Here is a 27,101-nt window from a genome sequence, read left to right as displayed (position 1 = left end):
AATAAGACCTGGCGAGAAGTAGCAGCCTGAGGCAGGAAGCCGTACTTCTGCACGTACACCCCAAATCACTTCCATTTACTGTTGTAGTTGATGCGAGTAGATTTCTTTCTGTCGTTGAGAAGGATGTCGCTAAACAGCCTATCCTCCAGGCAGTCGAGTTCAGAGTTTTCAGGTCAGGATAGCAGAGCTTGCCGCCTTCCTGTACCAGAAGTTTCTCGCATTGAGGCAATCACCTGTGGCAGTCCTTCGACAGTATAAGTGCTTGCTGAAACAATGGCTGTTGAGGCCTCCATGGTGAAATTAATATGCAGTTTACAGACTCCTATAGGATTTTTGCCAGAACCTGTTCAGCAGAGGGCAAGAGGGGAAAATGTATAGAAATTTTCAACCTCAGGTGAATTAGAAGGCATCCCCTCCCAAGTCGCAGCCGATTCCAGCCCTCAAGCAATATGGGGAGCACTTTTTGTTTTTCAATGTCATGAACAGGTCAATATCCAGGTTTTCCCAGGCTTTGAACAGCACTTGGAGGTACGTCATACTGACTTCCCATTTGTGCTGTTGCAGGTAGATTTGTGATCTGCTGAAGTGGTCTGCTACAGTGTTCTCTACACCTTTGATGTGAATCACAGTCAAAGTCATTTGTTGTGCTATTGTCCAATTCCAAATTTGCAGGTTCAATATTGAAAGGGAGAGGACACTGTCCCTCCCTGGTGTTTTAGATACACGATCACCGTGGTATTGTCTAGGCTGACTTGGACCACTTTGCCCTTCAGGGATGGCTGGAAGGACTTCGGCACCTGAAAGACCGCAAGAAGCTCTAAAAAGTTTATATGCAGCTCTCACTAGTTCAGAGGACCCCAGACCTTGCACTCAGAGATCCCCACAATGGGTTCCCAAGCCCTGCAGGGAAGCATCTGTTGTGACCCAGGCAGTCAGTTGAGGTACCCTCAACAGCAGGTTGACTTCCTTTGTCCACCACTGGAGGAAAAGCAAGACTTGATAAGGAACTGTCAGCTGCTTGTGAGTGTTGTCCACGTTTGGCTGGAAAACTGAGAGAAACCAGAGCTGAAGACTTCTGAGTCATAGCTTGGCATAATGTACAGTGGAGGTACATGACACCATGAGTCCCAGCAGTTTCTGCACTTCGTGCATTCTCTGAGTGGGTTGTGCCATGAAAGCAGCTATATGGGTTTTGATGAGCAAGAAGTGCTCTTTGGACAAATAGGTCTATTGCGACTCTGCATCGAGGACAGCCCCAATGTAGTCTATCTTCTTCATCAGCTGTAGTTTGGACTTCATCCAATTAACCTGTATGCCCAGATCCTCGAGCAGGTTCAGAACTGTCAAGACCTGCGAAGTTAACTTGTCTTCCCGCTGTCCTGCCAAAAGCCAGTCATCAAGAATAGAAAAATTGTCAACCCATGCAACTGGAGATGTGCTATGACATAGCCATTCATATTATAAATACTCATGGCACCATCACCAAACCAAACGGCACGACATTATACTCATAGACTTGGTGCCCCACCGTGAACCTGAGGTACTGCTTGTGGTTATGCTGGATCCCGATGTGGAAGTATGTGTCTCAGAGATCCGACATTATGAACCATTCCTCCCCGTGAAGGAGAGAAAGGATGCTCTGCAATATCACCATACAAAACTTGTGCACGTCTACATGACAGTTCAGCCACTGTAGGTCCATGATTGGCCGTAGGCCTCTGTCCTGCTTGGGGAACTGGAAATAGCAAGAGTAAACCCCCCAACCCCCCACCACCGAAATGTCCACTGAACCCACAAGGTCGCCTCCTTGTCCAAGAGAGCCTGAACTTCCTCAACAGTGGGAATGCTGGCATGTACTTGATCTCGATGAACAATGGTAGAATTGTGAATCCTATCACATAGCCCATCTGGACTATGTGAAGGACCCAATAGTCCAATGTTATGTTGTGTCATACTAAGGCATGACTTGTCAGCCTGATGTTGGGGGCAGCTAGGATAGATTGGTTTCAGGAGCTCTTGGAAAGGTTGTTTCGGAGTACAGGCCATGTAGTCAAAGATGCTGTTTCTCCAAGTCAGTTGTTTTTGGGTTTGGGCCTTGAGAACTCCTTGCTTTCTGATTTAAAGGTATCCTATTAAAGTGTTGATAAGGTTTATGGTAGTCTCTCTTTTCCAATTGTTTGAAAGAGTATTGTTGTCTGCTGAAGGAATGGTACTTGGAAGAATAATTCTGGGAAGGCACGGTAAATGTGAATTTTAATTTTTTTGATAAGACTACATGGTGGAGTCTGTGGATTCACAGAAAAGTCACTTGCCCTCAAATAGCAAGTTCTCCACTATGTCCTTCATGTCTGGATGGAGAGCAGTGGACCACAACCATACACGCCTCTGCAGGGAGATTGCAGTTGCCAAAGTATGTGACTCGGTTTCTGCCAAGTGTTTAGCATTGCTCAATTTTTGCCTAATAAGGAGGGTAATCAAGGTGTGAATATCATTAAACGTAGTCAAGATTTCCTCCAGAGACGAATCAGCTTGCTCATTAAAGAGAAAATCCCACAGAGAGTGGGAGTACTTGGCAAAACACATAGTGTAGTTTGCAATTTTGACTGCAAGACAAGAGGTTGAGTAGATCTTGTGACTTGTTACATCTAATTTACAACCCTCCTTGTCTCCTGGGGTGGTGTGCATCCTCCTGGTCTTCGAAGAAGCAGCACAGACACAGCACAGAGTTGGGTGCTTATATGCCAGTGCCAGAAGCCTACGGACCAAGATGGGTGAGCTTGAGTGCTTAGTTGCTAACACAGAAATATGAAGTGGGCATAACAGAAACATGGTGGAACAGTGAGAACCAGTGGGACACTGTTATCCCTGGATATAAACTCTATAGAAAGGGCAGGGAGGGGGCCTTGGAGGTGGAGTAGCACTGTATGTTAAAGAAGGGATAGAATCTAACAAGCTAGAAAACCTAGGTGGACTGGAGTCCTCCACAGAAGTAGGTGACAATACAAGGCCTGAAAGGGAACGTGCTACTGGAGACATGCTATCGCCCTCCGGATCAAAACGCTGACAGTTACTGGGAGTTGCAGCAGGAAATCAGGGAGGTGTCAAGGACAGGCAGGGCTGTAATAATGGGTGACTTCAATTACCCACACATAGACTGGGTAAATTCACAGTCAGATCATGACAAAGAGGTCAAATTTCTAGATACGCTAAATGACTGTGCCCTAGAACAGTTGGTCTTGGAACCAACCAGAGAGAAGGTGACCTTGGATTTAATTCTGAGTGTCACCCAGGACCTGGCGTGTGATGTCAGTGTCATCGATCCTTTAGGGAACAGTAACCATAGTGCGATCGAATTCAGCATACATGCGGGGAGAGAATCACCAAGGAAGTCTAACACAGATACTTTGAATTCCAGAAGAGGAAACTTCTCCAAAATGAGGAGTATGGTGAAAAGAAAGCTGAAAGAGAAAATCAGGAGAGTCACTTCGCTCCAGAGTGCATGGAGTTTACTCAAAACCACAATACTAGAAGCCCAGTTAGATTGTATACCCAAAAGGAGGAAAGGTACCACTAAGTCCAGGAGGATGCAAGCATGGCTAAGAGGTACTGTCAAAGAAGCCATAAAAGGGAAGAAGACTTCCTTTGGAAACTGGAAGGCCCGTCCAAATAAAGAGAACAGAAAGGAACACAAGCTCTGGCAAAAGAAATGCAAGGTGACAATAAGGGAGGCAAAAAGAGAGTTTGAGGAACATTTAGCTACAAGTATCAAGGGGAATAACAAAAAGTTCTTTAAATACATCAGAAGCAGGAAACTTGCCAGGGAGGCGGTTGGGCCATTAGACAATGAGGGAGTTAAAGAGATTATTAAGGAGGATATGGAGGTTGCAGAGAAGCTCAATGAGTTATTTGCATCCGTCTTCATGGCCGAGGACACTGAGCATATATCTGTTCCTGAACCAGGCTTTTCGGGGATGGAGGCTAAAGAACTTATTAGATAGAAGTGACAAGAGATGATGTTCTAAACTGTCTGGAAAAACTGAAAGCTAACAAATCACCAGGGCCAGATGGCATCCATCCATGAGTCCTCAAAGAACTCAAATATGAAATTGCCAACCTCCTTGCCAAAATATATAACTTATCCCTGCAATCAGGCTCTGTACCAGAGGACTTGAAAGTAGCAAATGTAACACCAGTTTTAAAAAAGGGATCCAGAGGCGATCCGGGAAATTACAGGCCAGTTAGCTTAACGTCCATTCCAGGCAGATTGATGGAGAGCATCCTCAAGAATACAATTGTAAAGCATACAGAAGAACAGGCCCTGCTGGGAGTGAAGCAGCATGGCTTCCACAAAGGTAAATCTTGCCTCACAAACCTTTTGGAGTTCTTTGAGAGTGTCAACAAGTGTGTGGATCAAAGTGATCCAGTTGACATAGTCTACCTGGACTTCCAAAAAGCTTTCAACAAAGTTCCTCATCAAAGACTCCTGAGGAAACTTAGAGGTCATGGGATAAGGGGACAAGTACATGTGTGGATTGCTAACTGGTTGAAAGACAAGAAACAGAAGGTAGGTATAAATGGAGAGTTTTCACAATGGAGGGAAGTAAGAAGTGGCATCCCCCGGGATCTGTACTGGGACTGGTGCTTTTTAATTTATTCATAAATGATCTAGAAGCAGGGGTTAGCAGCGAGGTGGCCCAATTTGCAGATGATACCAAACTCTTTTGGGTAGTGAAATCCAAAACAGATTGTGAGGAGCTCCAAAAGGATCTCTCCAAACTGGGTGAGTGGGCGACAAAGTGGGAAATGCGGCTCAATGTTGGCAAGTGTAAAGTGATGCACATTGGGACGAAAAACCCCAACTTCAAGTATACGCTGATGGGATCTGAGCTGTCGGTGACTGACCAAGACAGGGATCGTGGAGTTGTGGTGGACAGCTCGTTGAAAGTGTTGACTCAATGTGCTGCAGCTGTGAAAAAGGCCAATTCCATGCTAGGGATCATTAGGAAGAGGACTGAAAATAAAACGGCTAATATTATAATGCCCTTATACAAAACTATGGTGCGACCACACTTGCAGTACTGCATACAATTCTGGTCACCACATCTTAAAAAGGACATTGTAGAACTGGAGAAGGTACAGAAGAAGGCAACCAAGATGATCAGGGGCCTATAGCACCTTTCTTATGAGGCAAGGCTACAACACCTGGGGCTTTTTAGTTTAGAAAAAAGACTGTGAGTAGATATGATAGAGGTCTATAAAATCATGAATGGAGTGGAGTAAGTGGATAGAGATAAATTCTTCTCCCTCTCACATAAGACTAGAACCAGGGGTCATCCCATGAAATTGATCGCCAGGAAATCTAGGACCAACAAACGGAAGAAATTTTTCACACAATGCATAGTCAACTTGTGGAATCTTCTGTCACGAGATATGGTGACAGCCAACAAGCTGGATGGTTTTAAGAAAGGGTTAGATAACTTCATGGAGGAGAGATCTATCATCGGCTACTAGTTGGAGGGCTAAAGGCCCCCTCCAGCCTCAGGGGCATGATGCCTCTGAGTACCAGTGGCAGGGGAGTAACAGCAGGAGAGAGGGCATGCCCTCAACTTCTGCCTGTGGCTTCCAATGGCATCTGGTGGGCCACTGTGCGAAACAGGATGTTGGAATAGATGGGCCTTGGGCCTGATCCAGCAGGGCTGTTCTTATGTTCTTATTGGAGATGAATATTTTATCAGAAAACTGTTCTCTTCCTCCTGGCTCCTGTAGAAGTCTTCCAGGCATTTGGAAATGGGGGCAGAAGTCTGGAGAACCTCCCACACAGACTTAGCAGCTTCGGTAATCACTGGGAGCATAGGAAGGTGCACAGGTTGTGTGGTAGCCATAGAACTGAAAAACCTGTATACTGGACCATCCATGTCCTGCATTTGTTTCTTCAGCTCTAGACACAGCACCGCAGCCATGTCACTGACCTGGAGGTAATAGGGATGCATCTCCTCATTCAGGGAGATGTCCTCCCTGGGAATCACCTTGACAGGAGGATCATCCGGGTGCTCAGAGGAATCAGAGGGGCCAGACATAAAGGAATTGGAGTTGTAGTCATCCATGACTGTCTGTGAAGGGGTATGGCCCTTCTTTGGGGCAGTCTGTGTCAGAGAAGAGGTAGTGTTTAAAGTCACTGTCTGAGTAGGCTGAATCTTCCGTGAAGGAGCTTTAGGAGCTCCCACAATTCGCATAGATATAGAGGCAAGGCGGATCGTACTGGGAGGTTCTGCCGGGGGGGGGGGTCCCACCTGGAAGGAGTGACCTTAGTGGCCATCGAAACCACTGTAGGAACAGGTATGGGATCCTCTGGAGGGGGAGTCACCTGGGTGGCTATGGGGATCATAATAGCTGAAGCCTGATGTCCGAGCTTCCAGAGCATATAGTCATGATAGTCCTATGCGAGACCAGGAGAAGATTCGGCTGATAGAGAAGCATCTCCCTGGCATCCTTTCTGAACAAAGCCCAGGGTGATAACAATTCCTCACTGCCCTCCAGGGATGTGGACCGTCGGTCTGCATTGCCGAGACACACGTCTGCATCGAGCGGAGAACTTGAAAGACTGAAAGCGTTGAGTGAACAGACCAAAGGGGTGCAGCCAGTGACATTCCAGGCATTTCTGGCACTCATAGAGCCGAAGCAGCAGCATCGGCAACGAGACCCTGGCTAAGGAAATCCTGGCTAATGTCGAAGCCAACGGGGTGCTTTTGTTGGAATTGAACATGTTGAGAAGATGTTGAGCATCACCAGGGCCCAAATCAGGGCCCAGATCCTCATCATTGGCATTGATGTACAAAACCACCAGTGAAGTTGAAGAGTGCCCCCCCCCCCCCCATTGTGACTGGCATGCTAGAGAGGCAGATTGCAATGAGGTCTTGGCAGGAATCAGCAATTAGTGACGGGGCCGAACCATCAACATCAAAGTTTGTATCAAAGTGCACGTAGTCATCGAAGTTGAAGGATGACCATGATGTCGAGAGATTGGCATCAAGGCTGACATCGAAGGATGAACTGGAGAATGCCCTGGAGCTGACTGGAGGCCAGTAGGAGACAGCATTGACTGAGAAATGGCCACAAGCTCTTCACACCAAGGCTTGGAGCCCTTATCCCAAAGTTTCTTATAAGAAGGCGCTCCTCCGGCATCCTGCTCACAGTGTTGAGACTTGTGAAGTTTACGGTGCGTCGGATCCAAAGGCGGCTTTGGCGCCTTAAAAGGGGTGGTAGATTCCAATGTGGAACTCCGAGTCAAGGATTTTGACTGCACCTCCACAGTCCTCGACTTCAACATCAACACTGTGCTCAACACCAAAGGAACGGGCACGTCAGCAGTGGAGCAAGGCATTGGCATGCTGGTACCGAGTGCCTCGTCATACAGTGCAGCCCGAAGGCGGAGTGCTCTATTTTTCCAAGTTTGGTGAGAGAAAATGAAGCATATATTGCAGGTGGATGTGTTATGCTCTTCCCAAAGGCACAGGAGACAGAACTCATGGTCATCCGCTGAAGTGAGCTTAGCATTACAGAGGAGAAAAGTTTTTTTTTCCTTTTCCATGAGGATGGAAATGGGGGCAGGGGGAGATAGAGTGGTACTTAAATGCTGAAGTCGGGAATCCATTCCACGTCAAGGCCCAAGTTCGTCTGTTAGTCTGAGTTGTAGCTGAAAAAATCCACCCGATTTTGTGTTTTTTTACGATTAGCTAAAGAATAGTAAAGTCCAGTCCAAGTTGGAAGAGTAAAATGAGGTATGTGTCTTTTTCCCCACAGGAAAAAAGTTCCAACCGAGGAGCTTACTGAGGTGCTGACACAATGGCAGTCAGAAAGGAACTGAAGAGAAAAGGCTAGCCCACCCAAACTAAGGAAGTGCAGCACATGCAGGGGGAGGGGCTAAGCGCTTCGAGGTGCTAGTCAATTCTGCCTGAATGGTCCTGAGCAGGCACAGAACCCACTCTTATCAGTGCAACGGATTACGATCCAGATCATACGTTACTGAACAGGAAGTTACACAGTGGACTGCAGAGTATAAAGTTTGGCTGCAAATTTTCCCATTATGATTATCCATGAAGTCGTAAAATAATGATGGGGAGGACTTGTCTACACACAAAAGCAGCAACAAGTAGTTGAAGACATGGAGGGAAAACTATGTTTATCCTAGACTAGAAAACTCCCTTAGAAGTCAGGAGAGCCAGGGAGCACACAAGTTACGATGACTAGTAACGATCTGTCTAGTGAATTCATAATTGCATGAATTTTGAGGAAAGGGGTACACCTGCTTTCAAACAGCAGAAAACATGCGTATGCAATGTTCAGATACCCAATATGTATAACTTTTTAAAAAAAACCTATATAGGACTTTCACATCACAGCCTCTCTCTATCCCAACAAGCAATTACTTGCTGTTAAAACCCTGGAATTGCCACAAGGCCGAGAAGTAAGAAGTGTGACTAATATTACTAGTCAAATATAATATATTAGCAAGTACAACAGTCACATTTTGCATGAATTTATCTTCTGCTAAATATATATTTTTCAGTCTTCATCCCATTTATACTCCTGGTTTTTGTAACATGCATGAAGAGGATTCTCCCAGGCAAGCCTAGGGTCCCTACCAATGCTAGAAACTCTTCATGCTTGCCAAAAAAGTAATATGGACACACACATACACACAGGCTACAGCTACTCAGATTTTGCCAGCACACATAAATGTATCGTAGCCAGCAGCCACTGGCTTCTATCCACAGTTTCCTTCCAACTATAATTACCATCCAACTAAGTATCAAAAGCTATAATAATAAAATGTATGTAATATTAGCCAAATAAAAGTTTGATAGAAGATTTTTAAAATAAAAGATAGATAAGTATTAAAATTCATTCTTTTATCTCCAGCATTTTCAGGTATTTACCTTTGCCAGTCCAGCACGATGAGCACCTTTTGATTCCATGTAAGCCAAGTACTTGTTAAACTCTCTGAATTCATCCACGGAAGGCCGAAAAGTCATTATTTTACAGCTTGGGTTTGAAGGAGGGTCCAATGATTGAGCAGCCATGGCTGCTCAATGCTACACCTGCTAATAAACAAATGTTATTCAATCATTATGAAGTATATTTTACTAAAAATATATATAACAGTTTATCAATCTATCATATCAATGTAGCTACTTCTAACTGGTAACTGTTCAGTCATTTGACTTTTTATTCCTATACTAATGTTTGCCTGTGCATATTCCAAATATGAGATGAAAAAACACAGACACTCAAAACAAGTTGGAACAAGTCCGCAAGTCTGAACACCTTTCAGAAGTAGTCATGATGTTTCCATAGTTTTATATCTTAGCCTCCATAATTTCAATCTAATTTTTTACACTTATAAGACTGATCAGGGAGGAATTTAATTCACTATGCCTTAAGATATCCAAACAAAACCTCACGCAGAGGGATTTCATATCCTTTTATGGAGCCTGCTGGACTTTCTTGTCCAATACACTCATGGAAAGACCTCGGTAGGGCACAACAAAGCACTATCTCCCCCAGTATAAGGACACAGGTATTCAGCAAGTGAGCTATTATGGAGACTGAAGTCTGTGTATGCTTCCCAAATCAGCCCTCTCCCCTTCATTCAGTCATAGAATGGAATTTCCAAGCCGAATACAGGATATGAAGTGCATATATTTAATTATATTATATAAATTTATTGATGTATTGGATTTATATACAACCCTTCCTAAAGTGGCTCAGGGTGGGTTTACACTAAAATAAAAAATACGTAACAATGACAATCAAAAACAGATTAAAATTACATTTAAAACTAAATATTATTAAAAACGAGATAAAAGATGTATATGTTAGGCTCTCCTGAAGGCCTCCAAGGAAGATAATCCACTTATATCCATGCACTGTTCCCTCTTTGGTGTGCGCACGTGTGCATGCTCACAAGTTTTTGGATGTCCTCTCAGTTCATTTTAGATCCCGCTCAGGCTGAATCAGGAAGGCCCCATTCTGTATGCAGGTGTGCACATACTACCTTGATACTGCCGCCCAGAACAAAACTCATTCCACACAGAGATGAAAAAAATTAGAGGAACCACTGTATCCAGGGCAGGGGGATACTATGGGGCACGTGCCTTATATTCCCCATATTGGCCTGGCTGGCTAAACCCCAGTTTATTGACTGAGGCCAATAGACTTGTTTAGAATAACTTAAACAACAGCCAATAGAAGCTTCCCTATTGGGATACATAGTGGCTTGCAGGGGCCCTAAGCTTGACTGACACCATTGCAGGGCAAAGGCTTGTTTTAACCCTTCCTCCCTCATATGTCACAGTCTCTATCCTGATCAGGCACCCAAGCTACTATTTAAGTTATAAAAAAACCCCAAGCACATCAAACTCAATCATGCGGTTAACATGATATGCAATTTGCACATAGAGTGTACAGACATGCACCCAAGGGTAGGGGAGGAAATAGGGTACTGTGGTAATTACTCACTACGTCCATGCAGAGAAGTAATGTGTGATTTAAAATATAAATTCAATGTGTATATAGGCTGGACATTTTTTCATTTCATTTTTTAAATTAGACATGGGATGGGAGGTTATTTAAGGTTTGATCTGCACACAGATTGGCTCTCTCTCTTTAAGACAACTGGATTTGGTCAGCAAATATCATACAGCTGATATAAATAGGGTTTTTTCCCTGTGAATCATTCAGTATCAGAATTTTCAGAAGTAAGAGTCAAACTGCAAGAGATGGGTAAGATACATCTAGCAGTTATGATAGATAGATAGATAGATAGATAGATAGATAGATACACACACACGATCCAAACCTTATAAAAATAAATAAATAAATAAATTAGAAGGTTCAGATCAAGTATTCAATATTTTGGATGGGTTTGAACAGCTTAGCATTTTGTCCAAGGAAGATATTCACAATGAAGATACATTGTTCATTATCATTTGGGCTAAACACTACTAACTCACATTAAGAACATAAGAATAGCCCTGATGAATCAGGCCCAAGGCCTATCTAGACCAGCATCCTGTTTCACACAATGGCCCACCAGATGCCTCTGGAAAGCCCATAGGCAAGAGCCCTCTCTCCTGCTGTTACTGCCCTGCAACTGGTATTTAGAGGCATCTTGCCTCTGAGGCTAGAGGTGGCCTATAGCCCTCAGACTAGGAGCCATTGATAGACCTGTCCTCCATGAATTTATCTAAACCCCTCATAAAGCCATCCAGGCTGTTGCTGTCACCACATCTTGTGGCAGAGAACTCCATAGGTTAATTATGCTTTGTGTGAACAAGTACTTTCTTTTGCTGGTCCTAAATTTCTTGGCAATCAGTTTCATGGGATAATCCCTCATTCTAGTGTTATGAGAGAAGGAGAAAATTCTCTCTCTCTCTCTCTCTCTGCTTTCTCCACTCCATACATGATTTTATAGACCTCTATCATGTCTCCCTCAGGAATCTTTCTTCTAAACTAAAAAAGCCCCAGGTGTTGTAGCCTTGCCTCATAAGGAAGGTGCTCTAGAGCAGGGATTCTCAACATTGGGTCCCAAGATGTTATTGGCCTTCAACTCCCATAATCCCCAGCCCCAGTGGCCTTTGGTTGGGGATTATGTGAGGTAAAGTCTAATAACATCTGGGGAATCAAGGTTGAGAATCGCTGCTCTAGAGCAGTGTTTCTCAACCACCGGTCCCTGGACCGCTGCCGGTCCCCAAAGGGTTGAGTGCCGGTCCCTGACTGGGAGTCAAACCCCCCCCAACTGAAATCAAGGCACTCACTTCCTCAATTTTGCACATGGCACGGAAGAGGAAGAGTATCATGGAGGCATGGGACCCTTCTTGTGCCTTGCCTCCACGTGCTGCTGAGATCTTCCTACAGCTATCTTATTCCCTATCTTTACAGCTTCAAACTGTATGCGGTGCAGGGGCATGGAGGAAAAGGTGTGGCAGTGGGCGCCACTTGAAGGGCTGCTGGTTCTTGCATGCTCATTGTTTGCAGCCAAAGGTTGGTTGATTGAAACCCAGCTGCCTGTTGTGGTCGAGGCGCCTTGAGAGGGAACGCTGTTTCCCTCTTGCATCAGTGGGGCTTGCTTGTATGTTGTTTTCATTGGCCCCATGTAGCTTTTGAATTTTTCTAATGGCCCAACATCCCCTCTCCACTGAGTAATCAGAAGCACCTCCACCACCACCCCGCACATACTGGAGACAAATTTGTTCACCCAGGCTTTTAGATTCAGGGGTTCTCAACCTTGGGTACCCAGACGTTGGTGGACTTCTACTCCCATAATCCCCAGCCATAATGGCCAAATGCCATTGTTGTTGGGGGTTATGGGAGTTTAACTGAGGGACCCAAGGTTAAGAACCCCTAATATTCCATGTTTGCAAAAGATTCCAAATTTAATTATTTTAATGCTTATATTATTTTCATTCTAAACTGCCCAGAGATAGGCAGTATAGAAGTCAGATAGATAGACAGACAGACTTGAAACCCCTTTACTAACTGCTGGTCCGGGAAACTGCGCATGAAGAATGTAGCGGTCCTTGAAACTCTGCATGAAGAATTTAGCGGTCCTTGACTCCAAAAAGTTTGAGAAACACTGCTCTAGAGTATAGAAGGTGCTTTCTGAGTATGGTGACCAGAACTGAACACAGTACTCCAAATGTGGCTACATGATAGTTTTGTAAAGGAGAACCTCATTAATTGCTGACTTGCCATCCGATATACTTGTAAAGGGGAATCCAGCAAGGATTCCCCTTTACAAGTAAAGGGCTTGGGTTGGAGGAGGGCGAGGGGAAAGGAGGCAGAGCATTTACATTAAAAAATAGCTGTGGAGGCAGCACAATTGTGACAGAGGAGGCACAGTTGGGGGAGACAGTTTAACAATAGCAGCAGAAAATTCCTTTCATGGTGGTGAGAGAGAGAGAAGCATTTTCCCCTGCCCTTCTCTCCTCTATGTATTCCCCACCACAAACAATAAAGCCTAGTCGGACCTACATGTTGATCAGAAGGAGCCTGGCTGCTTATTCAAATATAAATGTACTGGGAGGAGTAGCCAGCAAGATATTTTCTGAAAAATCCTAAATGCAAAAGCACGAGTATGTCTCAAAAAGGAAGGAAGGTGGTATGAGTGTGTGGTGGGGGGAGAAGCAGGAGGAATTTGTGACACATGGAGAGCTTGCCTTCCCCCCCCACACACACACCTGAATAAGGGTTGTTGCAACAGGAGCCTTATTCAGACAATGTTTTGAGTGTACAGATGTTCGTACACTCATCCATGATTTTGCATGAGTGACTGTATCTTAATAAGTGATAGAGTGAGGATGCCGGTGGCCCCATCACCAAGCCACACCCCCTGTGTCTGACATCAGACACAGGGGGCATGGTAATATTAGCAAACAGGGCCGCACACTCCTGGCAGTGCGGATTAACAGAGGCCGTGACTCGTTTTCCTGGCCTCCAGATATCCCACAAGGAACCACATGTTGAGCACAGTGCCTTTGGGGATTTACCCATCTCTGTGTCTCCTCGGGCTCCATGGAGCCCAAGGGGAGGCACGATCCTGGCAGCTGGGTTAAGAGAGGGCTTGTTCCCTTAACCTCAGCTAAGAGCTGGGCTTGGGAGCAGGGTTAGGTTGGGTGGGAGCGCCCAGCGCTCCCCATGAGCTGCCTAGCCCAGACTAGGCTGCCCTAGCCTGGGTTAGGCTGCTTGTGAGAACAGCCTAAAAGTGAAACAAAACTGCAGCATAGCCAGAGGCAACAAAGAAATTACAGGGATGCAAGGATTTGCCGCAAAGACTTTTAATGTCGCTTTGCATGGAATTGCCTCTACTACAGAAACAGTCAGTGAGAATGAAGTTTGTCTTGCAACAAGAAGGACTCAAATATCACTTCCACAGTTTTCCTTGTACCTGAGAAAGATTCAGTTTGACCAAGGAAGAGCTCATGGTGAACTAGCCAAGGAAGCAGCAAGCAATGGACTTTGCTTAACAGAAGGATTTTCCAAAAAGCCTTAGACCCAGCACAGTAACCTGTGTGAAATGGACTGCAGAGGGACACTTCAGAAAACACTCTTAAACCCAGAGTGTAGAGACTTATGTATCAGTAATATGTTTTTGTATGCGCTGGAAGCTTTGATTCTAACCTAGTGATTTTTCAGTCCTTCAGATGCAGCTTAAGGGGGAAAGCAGGCTTGGAAACTCCTAGAATAATGTTTTCTTTAGTGTAAGTGTTAAGTGTTAAAACCAGTAAATTCATGTTTTCACCAGTGCTGAGCTACACCCAAAGGGTACCAGATTTTCTCTGTGTCACATAGGCAAACAGACTCACATATGCAAACAGACATTGGCTTCTCCCACCACCCAGACATGTAAAACAGCTGAGCTCCTTAATTTTAAGTAAAGTTTCTTACAGTCATGATTATGGTTCTTCTGAGTGGTTTCTTTATAACTCAACTCTGTTAACAAGTGTTAATTGCAATAATAAAATTTCCTTTCCCCCCCGATAATAACCAAAACCTTTTACCGCATTGATTCTATGAGACCTCAAACAGGACAAAAGGGGTTCCTTGTACTACCTCTGTGTTTAATTAGCTCTTTCATCCAACAGAAAAATCAGCTTTAGTTCTAAAGTGTCCCCAGGGAAAATTTGTTTTGACTGGTCAAAAGTTACATGGTTTCAGTTACAGCAATCATCCCAAACCAAATGGTTAAAGGTGAGTCCTAAATTACCGGCTTTGCTTTCAGTCGAACTAAACTGAAGCACTGCTATAATTGGATACTGAAAGTCTGACTCTGTTTGGTCTCTGGAGTCAAGAGTGTAAATAGTCCTTCAGAAGAATCAAAAACTGCAGCTACTAAACAGACTGTCAGCCCTTGTGCCTGCCTTAGCAGCCTAAGACAATCTAATGCATGACACTGACTCTCCCCATGATGATCCACACACCACACTTCTCCTTGATACTAAGCAGCCCCTATCCTCTAGGTTCCACAAGCAAAAGTAGAAGTAAGAAAAAAGTAGAAGTAGTAAAAGTAAGAATAGGTTTTAGAAAGCCCAAACTAACTTTCCTTCATATCCAATCTCCCTTATACACCACCTCCTCCCTTATACACCGCTGGACTGCAGATAAAAAGGGTGACAACATGAAAGAGGAAATGAGAAACCGGTAGAGTACTATAGATGCAGTATGGAGTGTATCTAGTATACTGCTTTTTTCTCATTTCTGCTTCCTCCCCTTTTTCACAGCCAGCCCAGTGCACAGAGGAAATGGAGGTGGCAAGGAAGGAGGGAAAAGTGGAAGGGAGAGGAGGAGAACCATCTCAAGCAGCCCTTTGCTGAATGAAGAGCTGCTCCAATGGTGGGAGGGTAACAAAGTGAGGCAGGTGAGGTGGCAAGGGGCATCTTGTCACCCTGCCAACACTCACAAAAATCTGCTGCTACAGGCAACTAACTCACCTTACCGAAGAATTGTTCCTGTACTGAGAGCCCTAATAGTTCATGTTTTAAGGTTTGTATTATATGTAATTCCTTGCTTAATCAAAATTATTTCCCATATTACAGGTGACTAAACTGGTAATGAAAGCTATACCAAATTCAAGAGAATTATTATTATTATTATTATTACATTTATATCCTGCTCTTCCTCCAAGGAGCCCAGAGCGGTGTACTACATCAGTTTCTCTTTCACAACAACCCTGTGAAGTAGGTTAGGCTGAGAGAGAAGTGACTGGCCCAGAGTCACCCAGCTAGTATCATGGCTGAATGAGGATTTGAACTTGGGTCTCCCCGGTCCTAGTCCAGCACTCTAACCACTACAGCACATTGGCTCCTTAAATAAAAAATAAAAACAACAGTTCATTGTGTATCTTCTAGCAAACATGTTTGGCCAGAAAACTATAGCAATAGCTATCTAGGTTTACAAACAAAACAGGAATTAGAGGCAGCAGACCAAAGATATATATTCACAGAATTTGCAAGGAAGGGCCAGTTCTGACAAGAGGGAACACCAGCAATGAAACACTGAGGGAAAAGATAAGGACCCAAGTAAGTTAGGCACCTATTCAAGTTTGACTTCAAGGTAATGAGACTGGGGTACAGATTAGGTACTAAAGTCTTTCATTCCCTCTGTCTACATGAAGTTTCGAACATTACAACTTGTAAAATAACTTTTCAAAAAGATGAAGCTAGAAAGGCACCAAAGGCATTGAGACTATCCAGGGCTTTGCCAGATAATTTATTTGGTGCCCCCTAGATACACGGCACTTTACAAACAATGAGAGGACAAGTCCCTGGCCCTGAGCTAGAAATTAACACAAAGAATGGGATGAAAGTTGAGGTAGGAGTAAAAAGGGGAAGAATATGTTATTTCAATGACATCTACTTAGGCCTAGTTACAATAGACTGTAGGCAATCTGAGGTTATGACAAAGGCTTCACAGAAAAGCTGGAAGGAATTAATAAAGGTGTACACCATATAATTACATGCCCTAGTCCCAATCAAGGCAAAGCAAAAAAAACATATTGCCTCTCTCACATAACAAAGAAAAAAGCCTCTAGACTCAGCCACAGTTAACGAAATCTCACATGTCCAAATTATATTATGCCAGCTGTGACTTTCTTCTGAACAAGGGGAACCAAGAGGATCACCTTTTGTTGAACATGCACCTTTGCAACAGTCAAAGCTGTCAAGCTATTAAATATCACATGGTGACTTACATTTCCAAAGCATGAAGAAATGAGAAAAAATTATCTAGAGTTTCACTCATCTGACAACAGACTGACAGTGGTCTGAAAACATATACATTTGTATATCACAGTGTGCACTGGTATATTACATCCTATCAAAATGAACAATGTTTGACTAGTGAAAACCATCTTGTAGAGACAAGGATTCACTGTGCTGTACTGTCACTGGACTAGATTAAAGCAATGAAAGTCAGCTGAACTAAAACAGTATGGAACCCAAGAAATATTTGTACATATCTTGTTAATTAAAAAAAAGATCAAGCTCCTCAACAAGAAGAGTTCATACATCCAAAACTTACATTTTTCAGCAAAGGTATGTCAAGATATAAGCAGAGGTGCACCTAGGTAATTTAGAAGCCTGAACCTAAGGCCTTTGGAGGGTCCACCATGCCGCAAATTAAGCATCATCCCCCTATACACACATACCATGACACGTGCAGTATTTTTAACATGTGGGTTCTTGAGGCACAAACACCAACTTAACATATTTCCAGCCCACACATTTCTTTCCCCACTCCCCCCTCTATCTCTAAAGCACAGGTCACATTCCGCCCCGCAGCACAGCGTGGACACCACACCACCCAGGACAGACTAAAGAGGATGTCAGCATGGTTAACAAGCAGAATGAAGTAAGCTATAAGTGACAAAGGTATTTCCTTTACAAAGTAGAACTCTTGGTCAAATGAGAACAACAAAAGGGAGCTGAACTCCAGAAAACAAAGTAAGTTGACAGTTCTAAGTAGCTATTTTTTTGGAAGCATATTGCTAAAACCATTAAAATAAGCAATAAAAATTTAAGTATATCAGCAGCAGCAATCATGCAATCAAGGAAGATGATGAGACTTAGATGACAAAGGTGTGAAAGGATTACTGAAGGAGAGTAAGGAAACAGTGGAGAAGCTGAACAAGCTCTTCAAAGCAAAAGGTCCTGGGCAGGTGGCCCATGCGAGTCCAAGACAAATATGAACAACAGATGAAGTTGATTTGTCCAACTGAAAAAGATCAGTGGTTTGAGTAACATATGCCCAAGAGTTATTAAATAACTCAAGAGGTGAAATAGCTGTTCTAACAAAAATATGCAATTTGTCACTAAAAGCAGCCTCCTTGCTTCAGGGTTAACGGTAACACAATTACTATTACTGTTAGTAAAATAGTAACATTATTTTATTTAAAGGGATATGAGCAGAGGAAGTTAGGGTTGAGAAACCATATGCCCATTAGTTTAATGTCTGTTTCAGGTACATTGATGGAAAGTGTAATTACAGCTAGAATTATTAAATACCTAGGAGAATACAAGTGGGATTATGAAATACCTAGTTCGTTTTGATGAGGAAAAAATCAGTATAACTTCTGAAAAGTGAGTCCTGCTTCATTATCCTTTTAGAATGGTTTGAGAGAATAAATAAACATATAGCCAGTATACACTATATATTCGGGCTTCCAAAATGTTTTGACAGTCACTTACCAAAGGTAAGTAAACTTGGCAAATGTGAGATAAGAGTATAATCTTATGATGGATCAGTACTTGGTTAAAGAACAAGAAGTGGAGGGTAGAAGGAAACATCACAACAGAGGATGGTAATTGGTGGATTCTCCATGAATCTGTATCAGGGCTATTTATCCATACATGCTCTGGATTAGGGGTGAGCAATAACATGGCTAAATTTGCTTGAAGCAGTTTTTGCATGAGGAAAGGGCAACAAGTTTGGACTCTCTAGAATATTTCCTTTTAACTAAAATCTCAAGCTGATATACACATAAAGGATGCAGCGGTGCAGCAAGAGAAGCAAAACAGAACTTCTCAGCTAACTGCAGTAGTGCAATGGTGAATTTTGACACCTTCTTCCTCCCCAGAATGCCTTTGTGCCACCTGAAAATATTTCCCTGAGGGTTATGCTTCCCCGCTGCACCAGTACAGTAGTTGGGAAGTTCTATTAGACTATTATCTCGCTGCACCAGTGCATCCTTGCTGTGCATGTCAGTCATAGGATTTTAGAGTTGGAAGAGATTTTGGAGGTCTCCTAGTCCAGACCTCATGCAATGCAGGGAACTGCTACAGCATACCTGACAGATAGCTGTTCAGCTGCTATTTGGAAACCTCCAGCAAAAGAGAGCCCATCACTGCACAAGGAGTGGCAGACTGTTCCACCATCAAGCAGCTCTTACAGCATTCTATACAGAGGCGTAACTAGGGAAAACGGCGCCCGGGGCAAGCACTGAAATGGCACCCCCCCGCCGACCTCCCAACATACTACATTATACTTAGAGTTTTCCTCACAAGCTCCCACCGCCGCCAAGCCAGGCCACTGACTGGCCACCAGGCGCCAGCAAAGCAATGGGGGGGGGGCGCAGGCGGCGCGGAAGGGACCGCTCGTGGGGAAGGGGGCACCAACACGCTCCCTTGACTGCTGCAGTGCTGCTGCACTGAGCAGGAAACATTTGTATTAACAAAAAATTTAAAAAAAAATTTAAAAAATTGGTCATGGCGGCGCCCCCCACGTGACCAGAAAAGATGGCGCCCGGGGCACGTGCCCCCCCTGCCCCCCCTATAGTTACGCCTCTGATTCTATATTTGTGAGGCCTGGCCAGTATCGAACTGAGTGTAGTGTAGGGGTTTAACAAACTTGAAGTGGGCTCTGGAAAAGAAGATGGGCTTCTGGGCCACACATCCTTTTCTCTCTGTCTCCTCCCCCATGTCTTTACTACAGTATTCTTTTCCTATCCAAATAATATCACACACTCGCTACACTCTGATCAGGCAGAGGTGCACTAACCCCCTGACCTTGGGGACCTGGTCCAGTCCTCCAAGGTCCGGGGGAGCTTGCAAATGGCCAGAGGTCTTCAGCAGCTGAACCACCCCACACCTGCCGCGCCAAAGCTCTGCTTTTAAAAAAAACAGAGTGGCTTTAAAAAAACAGAGTAAAAAAACACCCCAGTGGGGTGGGAGCAGGAGAGATGCTGGCCCCATCCATTCTCTAAGAGTTGCTTAGAGAAATTGTGTCTTGAGCATTTGTGTCTTGAGCATTTCCCCACTGAAAGTCGGGACATCCCATACAGTGTGGGACAGTTGGCAACCCTACTCATGACTTATTGTCCACTAAGACACCTAGATTGCTTCTGAATGTATTTCTGCTAAGCCAGGTCTCCCCTATCCTATATTTGTCTCCCTGGAGAGCATGGTAGAAGTTTATAGACTGATTATGATGTGGGGGGAAAGGAGTATACACACTCTCCCTCCCCCATAACGTTAAAATGTACAGTCACAATAAAGTTGACTGACAACAGATTCAACACCAACAAAGCTAAGTAAGTCACACAAGGCATAATCAATTTATGGAATGTATTGCCACAAGATGTGTCAGTGGCCACTGCTAAAAGCCAAACTAGATGGAATATAAGAAATGAGTGAATGAATCTCAGACATATTTTTGGACCCTTAAAAGCAACCTCAGGGATGCAAATTTGGATCAGGGTCACAGCAGAGGGAGGAGACGCTATTCCTTTCCCCTGAAGCCTGAACCAATACGCAATGGAAGTCACCACTGTATTTTGCCTGCATGTGTTCCCCCTTTACCAGGCAGGCAATTTGCATCAGTACCACAGGACAACAGAAAAGAGTTTAAAAGAAAAATCCTTTCCCTGGTCATAATCTAAACTGGGGCCCCTTGTGGCTAGTGTTTAGCAATGAGGGGCAGAAACCAACATGAATTCACAAGTCTTCAGCATGACATCTAGTTTGGCCCTTAGATGGCTTTATGGGTGGCTTAGATAAATACATGAAGGAGACAACTATCAACAGCTATTGGCCACGATAGCAAGTGAAACCTCCAGGAGGCAAGCAATAGAGAGGGGCTTCATGCCTGGCTGCTGTGGGGAAAAGGATGCTGGGCTAGACACATTGGAGAACTCATCCAGAAAGGCTTTAAGTATCCAATTAAAATGTGAAAATCATTTTTTTCTTGAAAAGGAAAGTTTACATAGAAATTATTTTATTTTCTATTCATAAAATATGTTGTCTCATAACCCATTCAAAAATCAGTATTAGGAACTGCAAGTTCTCATGACACATAGTGGAAATCCTAAAATTAGTATGTAAAAAAACCCCTTATTGATTTCAATGTAGCTGACCTCCATTTCATATTTTTTAAAATATATTTTATAGTAAAATTATTTAGCTGTCCAAAGGTATCCTGCTCCCTCAAATAATTCCATCCTTTCTCCCTTGCTGCCTTTTATTTATTTAATCTATATGCCGCCTGACTCCAAAGGCTAGGTGGTTCACAAAAATAAACACAAGAAAAACAAAATAAAACTGTTTAAAACAGCAAAGTAAAAAACTAAAACATTCAGAGATTACTAAAAACCTGGCTCGAAAAATGTGTTTTAAGAGCGGTTTTGAAGGCAGACAAAGGTATTAGACCACTAATGTCTATATGACTTGGACCTCCTCCTAGAAAGCCTGCCTTTGAATCCCTCTTAAAACTCCAACATTATTGTGAGGCCTTTGGCCTAACCCCCTGCTTCCCATTCTCTGCCAAAGTATGTGTGTTTTCCCCGATTTAGCCCTGTCTCCACTTCCATCCTATTTCCTATTGAAATCATAATGTTGATTTTAGATTGAGTGTCCTTTGGGACAATAACCCATCTTCTAATTCTTTGTAAAGCACATATATAAATGATATATTATTGTTGTTGTTGTTTGTTTATTTATTTATTTATTCATTCATTCAATTTCTATACTGCCCTTCCAAAAATGGCTCAAGGAGGTTTGCACAGAGAAATAATAAATAAATAAGATGGCTCCCTGTCTCCAAAGGTCTCACAATGGGACTCTTCCAGATTTTGGAATATTTGCACATGATATATCTTGGGCATGGGATCCAAGTCTAAACACGAAAGGTTACTGTACAATGTGGTGTTTTTTAAAGGTTTTATTTAAAGTATAAAAACAAATAAGCATTGAATTTACGATAACTACAGGTAGCTGTAAATGTAATGAAAACTAAGCCGCAACGAGTTGGTGCTGTGGGCACATGCCGTGGTGGTTTCCGGATTTTGGGGCATTCCAGATGTCTGGATTAGGGATACTCAACCTTTATAAGCTTTTTTCTGTTGCTTGAACTATTATTAAATAACAATCACTGGCCAATCTCTGAAATGGCTACACAAAGAAAACCTAGTGGACACTTGATATCTTGAAACTAGTTCAAGCAAGAGAGAAGAACTGGAGCACCTGGCAACCTGGATATCAAGCTAATGCAACAGCAACACGCAGACTTCTGAAGAAAAGCCCTCAATATCCATTCTAAAAAGACCCTATCGATTCTAAGTACTTTAATGTTTTCAGGACATAAACGCTCAGATACAACATTGTATAGAAACGTGACGGCAAAGGCAACTCAAGTGACAGCTGGTCCTTCTGGGCTGCTTTCCTGTGTGGTTTTCTCACTTATGCCGTGGGGGCTCGCAACACAAAGAGTCTTGAGAGCAAACCTGCTTCTTGTTTGTTCCCACTCAACAGGCACTTTTCTGCTCCAGCGAGTCCTACCGCCAGGAACAGCAAGCACCCTCTGCCTCTGTTCTTTGCCAGGGACATTACCCGCCGCCTCCCTTCTGTCACACAGTCTTCGCAAAAGACCACTCACGCCGGCCAGAGAGAAGCAAATCCTCCGCCTCCTGATTGAGAAGACTTGATTTCCTCATCTCGAATCAATCCTTCGCTCTTATTGGCCACTGCGTGGCTTCCTCCATCCCCTCGACATTCACCCTTGCGAGCAAGCGCCTTGCCTAGTCCAGCCCGTCCTCCAGGCAGGACCCAATTCAAGCACCCCACCACGGACACCCCCACAGTGCGCCCCGCCTGTTCCTCAGCCGCCCATTTGTTTCCCCTTCCCATCCGCCGCACCTCAACCGACGGCGCCACCACCAAGAAGCCCCACACCGGCACGGAGTCCCCTTTCTGCCCTGGCTGCAGGGCCGTCCCTCCGTCCCACAGGCCCGCCTCCCTGCTTCCTTCGGGGCCCACCCCTTGCGCCCTGGCCCGTCCGTGGCCCTCGCGGAGTGTACCCACCGCAGCAGCCCATTCGGGCCGCGCCCCCCTTCGGCCTCGCCCCCTTCCTTCCACCTGTTACTCCACCACCCCTCAAGGCTGCTCCCCCGAGCAACCCACACCCTCCCCTGGGCGAAACCCATCCAGACCCCTCAGTAACTGAACGCCGACGCCGGTTACCTGGACGAGAGGAGGTTGGCAGCGCCGGAGCCTGAGGACACAAGCCGAGGGCGCTGCGTGTCAGGACCGCCGCACTTCGTCAGGCGCTTCTGGCCGCGACCGTAACTACTTGCGCCCCCCTCGCTTGGTGGGACTTGTTGTTCCGTATGAGGATGACAGCTATGAGCCTGCGCACGCGCACACCATTCAGCGAAGAGTCCCCCCCACCACCACCCCGAGAGCTTTGGGGAAGCAATCCTGTGGCGTCACGTGACGCGAAACCGCGACGGTGGCTGCCTCTTTGGGCGTCACGTGACCAAAGTCGGTGTCCGCGAGCTGTGCTTTGCCACTATGGTGTCACGGGCTTCAACATACTCAACACCTTCCCATGGGGACGGGTGGGAGGAGGAAGAGATGAATCTCTGCTTCAGGGAAACGAAAGGGAAGGCCTTGGTATTTATATGTCACGTGTGCGCCACCACGTGCACTCCTGGCAGCTTTTCTTTGTTTTGTTGAGCCCCTGGAGTCAGTTTGGAAAGTCGCGCGATTTCCAAAAAGAGGAGGGGGTTGGTACAGGTGAGGCTTCTTCTTCCCTTGCCTTTTCGCTCTTAAGGTAGAGACAGGCCGTGCGCGTGCACGCTCCTGCCTGCTAGGAGTCCTGCCGGGTCTTGCTTCACCCACACCGCCCAGTTGGTCGAGTTCCGAGTAAAGCGCCTCGCGGCGAGCGGTGCTGTAAATCACAGGTGGCCGCAAAGAAATCTGGTTTCGCGCGCTCAGATGTTGTTGGCCCAAGATGCCTCCTCGCTCTTCTCCTCCACCTTCCAAGTTCTCCCCCCTCCACCTGTGGAGAGCGTTCCATGAATGATCAGTTCACCACGGTTTTCCCGGCCACCACTGCTTCATCTCTGATGGGCGCCCGCCGGAGGAGAGCCTCAGATGCAAATCCTAACGCACGCACGCAGGTTCCTTTGAATTGAGACGCTCCTTCAGGTACCTGAGTCCCAAGCAGCGTAACTATATTTTATTAATCAATAAGATAAATGAAGGCAAGTATCATATCAGTAGATCACGTGGATTTGCTGATACGAACGTTACAAAGCTTTACTTCTGGTCTTTGGGTCTTCTCCAAATATTTGCCTATCCATGCTTTACACGTTAAGACATAATACTGCCTTCTACAACTTTTTCAGCCCGTTCCTATTGTATGGGCCAGCCATGATCACAGGCTATCTTGGCTATAAGGACAGTAGGACACCATCTACTACGCACAATGCTGCATATTTACTCAGAAGTCTCATTGAGTTCAATGGGGTGTCCAGCTCCAGCCTGATCCTATTAATGTTTACTCAGATAAATCCCACTATGTTCAATGGCCCTTAATAATTGCCTTAAATGTGCCTAGCTGCATAAAACTGGGCCGTTGGGGTAGTTAGGTTTGTAGTTGTGCAGTTTATCCTATGCATATTTATTCACAAGTAAGCCTACTGTGTTCAGTTTGGTTTGTGAGTTGTATGTAAAACTGCAGCCTTCATTGTGTTTATATCAGAAGGAAAGTTAAACAAGTCCATAAATCTTTTCCACTGAAATCAATGGGGGATTAAAAATGCTTTTTTGACTAGATTATGTCCATACTCAGTTGGTAGCCGTATACTGGAACATAGGAACCTGCCATATACTGAGTCAGACCATTGGTCTATCTAGTTCAGTATTGTCTTCACAGACTGGCAGCGGCTTCTCCAAGGTTGCAGGCAGGAATCTCTCTCAGCCCTATCTTGGAGAAGCCAGGGAGGGAACTTGAAACCTTCTGCTCTTCCCAGAGCGGCTTCATCACCTGAGGGGAATATCTTGCAGTGCTCACACATCAAGTCTCCCATTCATATGCAACCAGGGCAGACCCTGCTTAGCTATGGGGACAAGTCATGCTTGCTACCACAAGACCAGCTCTCCTCACAAAGACATGTGTGCTGTAAACCTTTTGATTATTTGAATATGCAATACCTCTTTAATACTCTTTATTTCTAATACTCTTTATTTCTGCATCTTTTATAATTGTTTTGCTTAATGGAAGGATTCTGTTGAAAAAGTTAAATGTAATACAAAATCTACATGGAAAAGAAATTTTGTGTTGGAAATTACCCTCCATTTGACCAGAGTAACAATAAAGTTGTTACAGCAGCTTGGAGCTGTAAATGGGTATGGAATTCATAATCTCTGAATGCTAGGTGCTTTCTGTACCATATATTGCCAAACCCCAGGTAAAACTATATGCTTTATCCTGCTCACCTTCCTGTGAAGTATTCATATAAAGTGTGCATTATTTCTTAAACTTGTCTTATGTTACAATTGTACAAAAAGACCCCACAGCTTGCATCTAATGAATTCACAAACGTTGTAAATTATGCGGGGGGGGTGTATAATGTGAACCATGTCTTTAGTATCTTTCCTGGGATGAATGACAGTGTGGGTTTTTTCTTTAATTTTTATTTCTATCTTGTGTGAAAACACCAGATGGCAGTCATGAGGTAGCCAACAAAGATTGGATGGACTGTGAGATTCCGTCAACTGGTTTTTGGGGGGCAGAAGCTATCCTTTTATGTTTGACAGAAATTAACTGCTACTCAATCATAAATTATCTTTCATTTGAGCATCTTAAAGCTTTATTTCATCTTAAGCTATATCATTCATATATACCGAGACTGCTTTTTTATAATTATGAATCCTACCTGTACAACATATACTTCTTATGGATAATTGATTTTACTGAATGAAAACTAGTAACACGCCCCTCAGATGTCACTTGCTAGGTTATTCCTAATTTAAGGGCAGGAACTTTAGAGTTATTTTTTGTACACATTCCTCTTCTAGCTAAGGGGACAAGTCATGCTTGCTACCACAAGACCACTGCTCTATGATGTGAAAATACAAATCCTTCTGAGTTAGAAATGATTCAGAAACAATTATTGATTTCAGTGCATAAGCACGTGCATATATTTACCCATTGAAATCAATGGAACACAAAAGGGCTTCATTCAGTTTGATCGTGCCCATTGATTTTAGTGGAGCTTGATTGATTTAAGTGCCGTCAAGTCGGTGTCGACTCTTATTGACCACATAGATAGATTCTCTCCAGGATGATCTGTCTTCAACTTGGCCTTTAAGGTCTCTCAGTGGTGCATTCATTGCTGTCATAATCAAGTCCATCCACCTTGCTGCTAGTTGTCCTCTTCTTCTCTTTCCTTCAACATTTCCCAGGATTTTGGACTTCTCAAGGGAGCTGGATCTTCGCATAATGTGTCCAAAGTATGATAGTTTGAGCCTGGCCTTAAGTAAAAAATTCTGGATTGATTGTTCTATGATCCATTTGTTTATTTTCCTGGCTGTCCATGGTATCCTCAAAAGTCTTCTCCAGCACCAAAGTTCAAAAGCATCAATGCTTTTTCTATCTTGCTTCTTCAAAGTTCAGCTTTCACATCCATAGAGTATCACAGGGGAAACCATTGTCTAGGGGAACTTACTGATCAGTAAATACATTTTGGTATTACAGTCCATATTTTATTTTTATGTTTGAAGACAAGTTCTTCTTTATGATTGATAATTTACTTGCTGGTGAGGTTTTGCATGCATTTGTTTTAAGATAACCCATTATATAACAAACTGCTTGTTTCTAAAATCAGCTTCAGTGCTCTTCATCAAACCTCAATATCAGCCAAGGCCATACATCTGAGAAACCAATGTTAGTGATTTGATTAAAGAATCAAACCCCACTGCTTTGATCAAATAATTCTATATGGCTATGGGAATGTGGCAGGACATACTATGGATCTGGTTTTTGCTGACCAGGGATTAAATATTCTGGAGGTAAGGGAGTTTCAGATAACTCCATGGACAGATCATAGTCTGGTAGGGTTTAGTTTGACTCCTATGTCTACCCTCTGTAGGGATGGTGGACCAATTGGAATGGTCCATGCCCGGAGGCTTATGGATCCGCTCTGTTTCCAGATAGCCCAGATAGGGGAGTTTCCAGAGAGGGGAGTTTCCAGTGTCCAGAGCTGCTGACCCTGTTGAGGCCCTGCTGAGTCTCTGGAACATAGAGACAGCTTGGGCTATTGACACGGT

The 27,101-nt window shown here is 44.1% G+C and overlaps 1 protein-coding gene across 6 annotated transcripts in view; it reads right to left on the bottom strand.

The window, feature by feature from the left end:
- KDM4C (lysine demethylase 4C) overlaps positions 1-23,460 on the bottom strand; it is a 413,873-nt gene extending 390,413 nt beyond the window's left edge. For 2 of the 6 annotated variants that reach the window (XR_008315399.1, XM_053291934.1), the window contains exons 1-2: positions 23,007-23,460; positions 8,937-9,101 (exon numbers count right to left, since the gene is read on the bottom strand). Coding sequence is in view for 5 of the 6 variants with exons in the window: in XM_053291934.1 (XP_053147909.1) it covers positions 8,937-9,080 (144 nt within the window). In the remaining variant the exon portion in view is untranslated. The remainder of the gene's footprint in view (positions 1-8,936; positions 9,102-23,006) is intronic. The other 4 variants (XM_053291925.1, XM_053291926.1, XM_053291928.1 and 1 more) reach the window with 4 other exon arrangements.
- Positions 23,461-27,101: the final 3,641 nt, after the last annotated feature.

This window comes from Hemicordylus capensis, chromosome 2, assembly GCF_027244095.1.
Source record: "Hemicordylus capensis ecotype Gifberg chromosome 2, rHemCap1.1.pri, whole genome shotgun sequence".
Lineage (NCBI taxonomy): Eukaryota > Metazoa > Chordata > Lepidosauria > Squamata > Cordylidae > Hemicordylus > Hemicordylus capensis.
The sequence above is the reverse complement of the archived record's forward strand: the minus strand, read 5'-3'. Positions and strand labels throughout refer to the sequence as shown.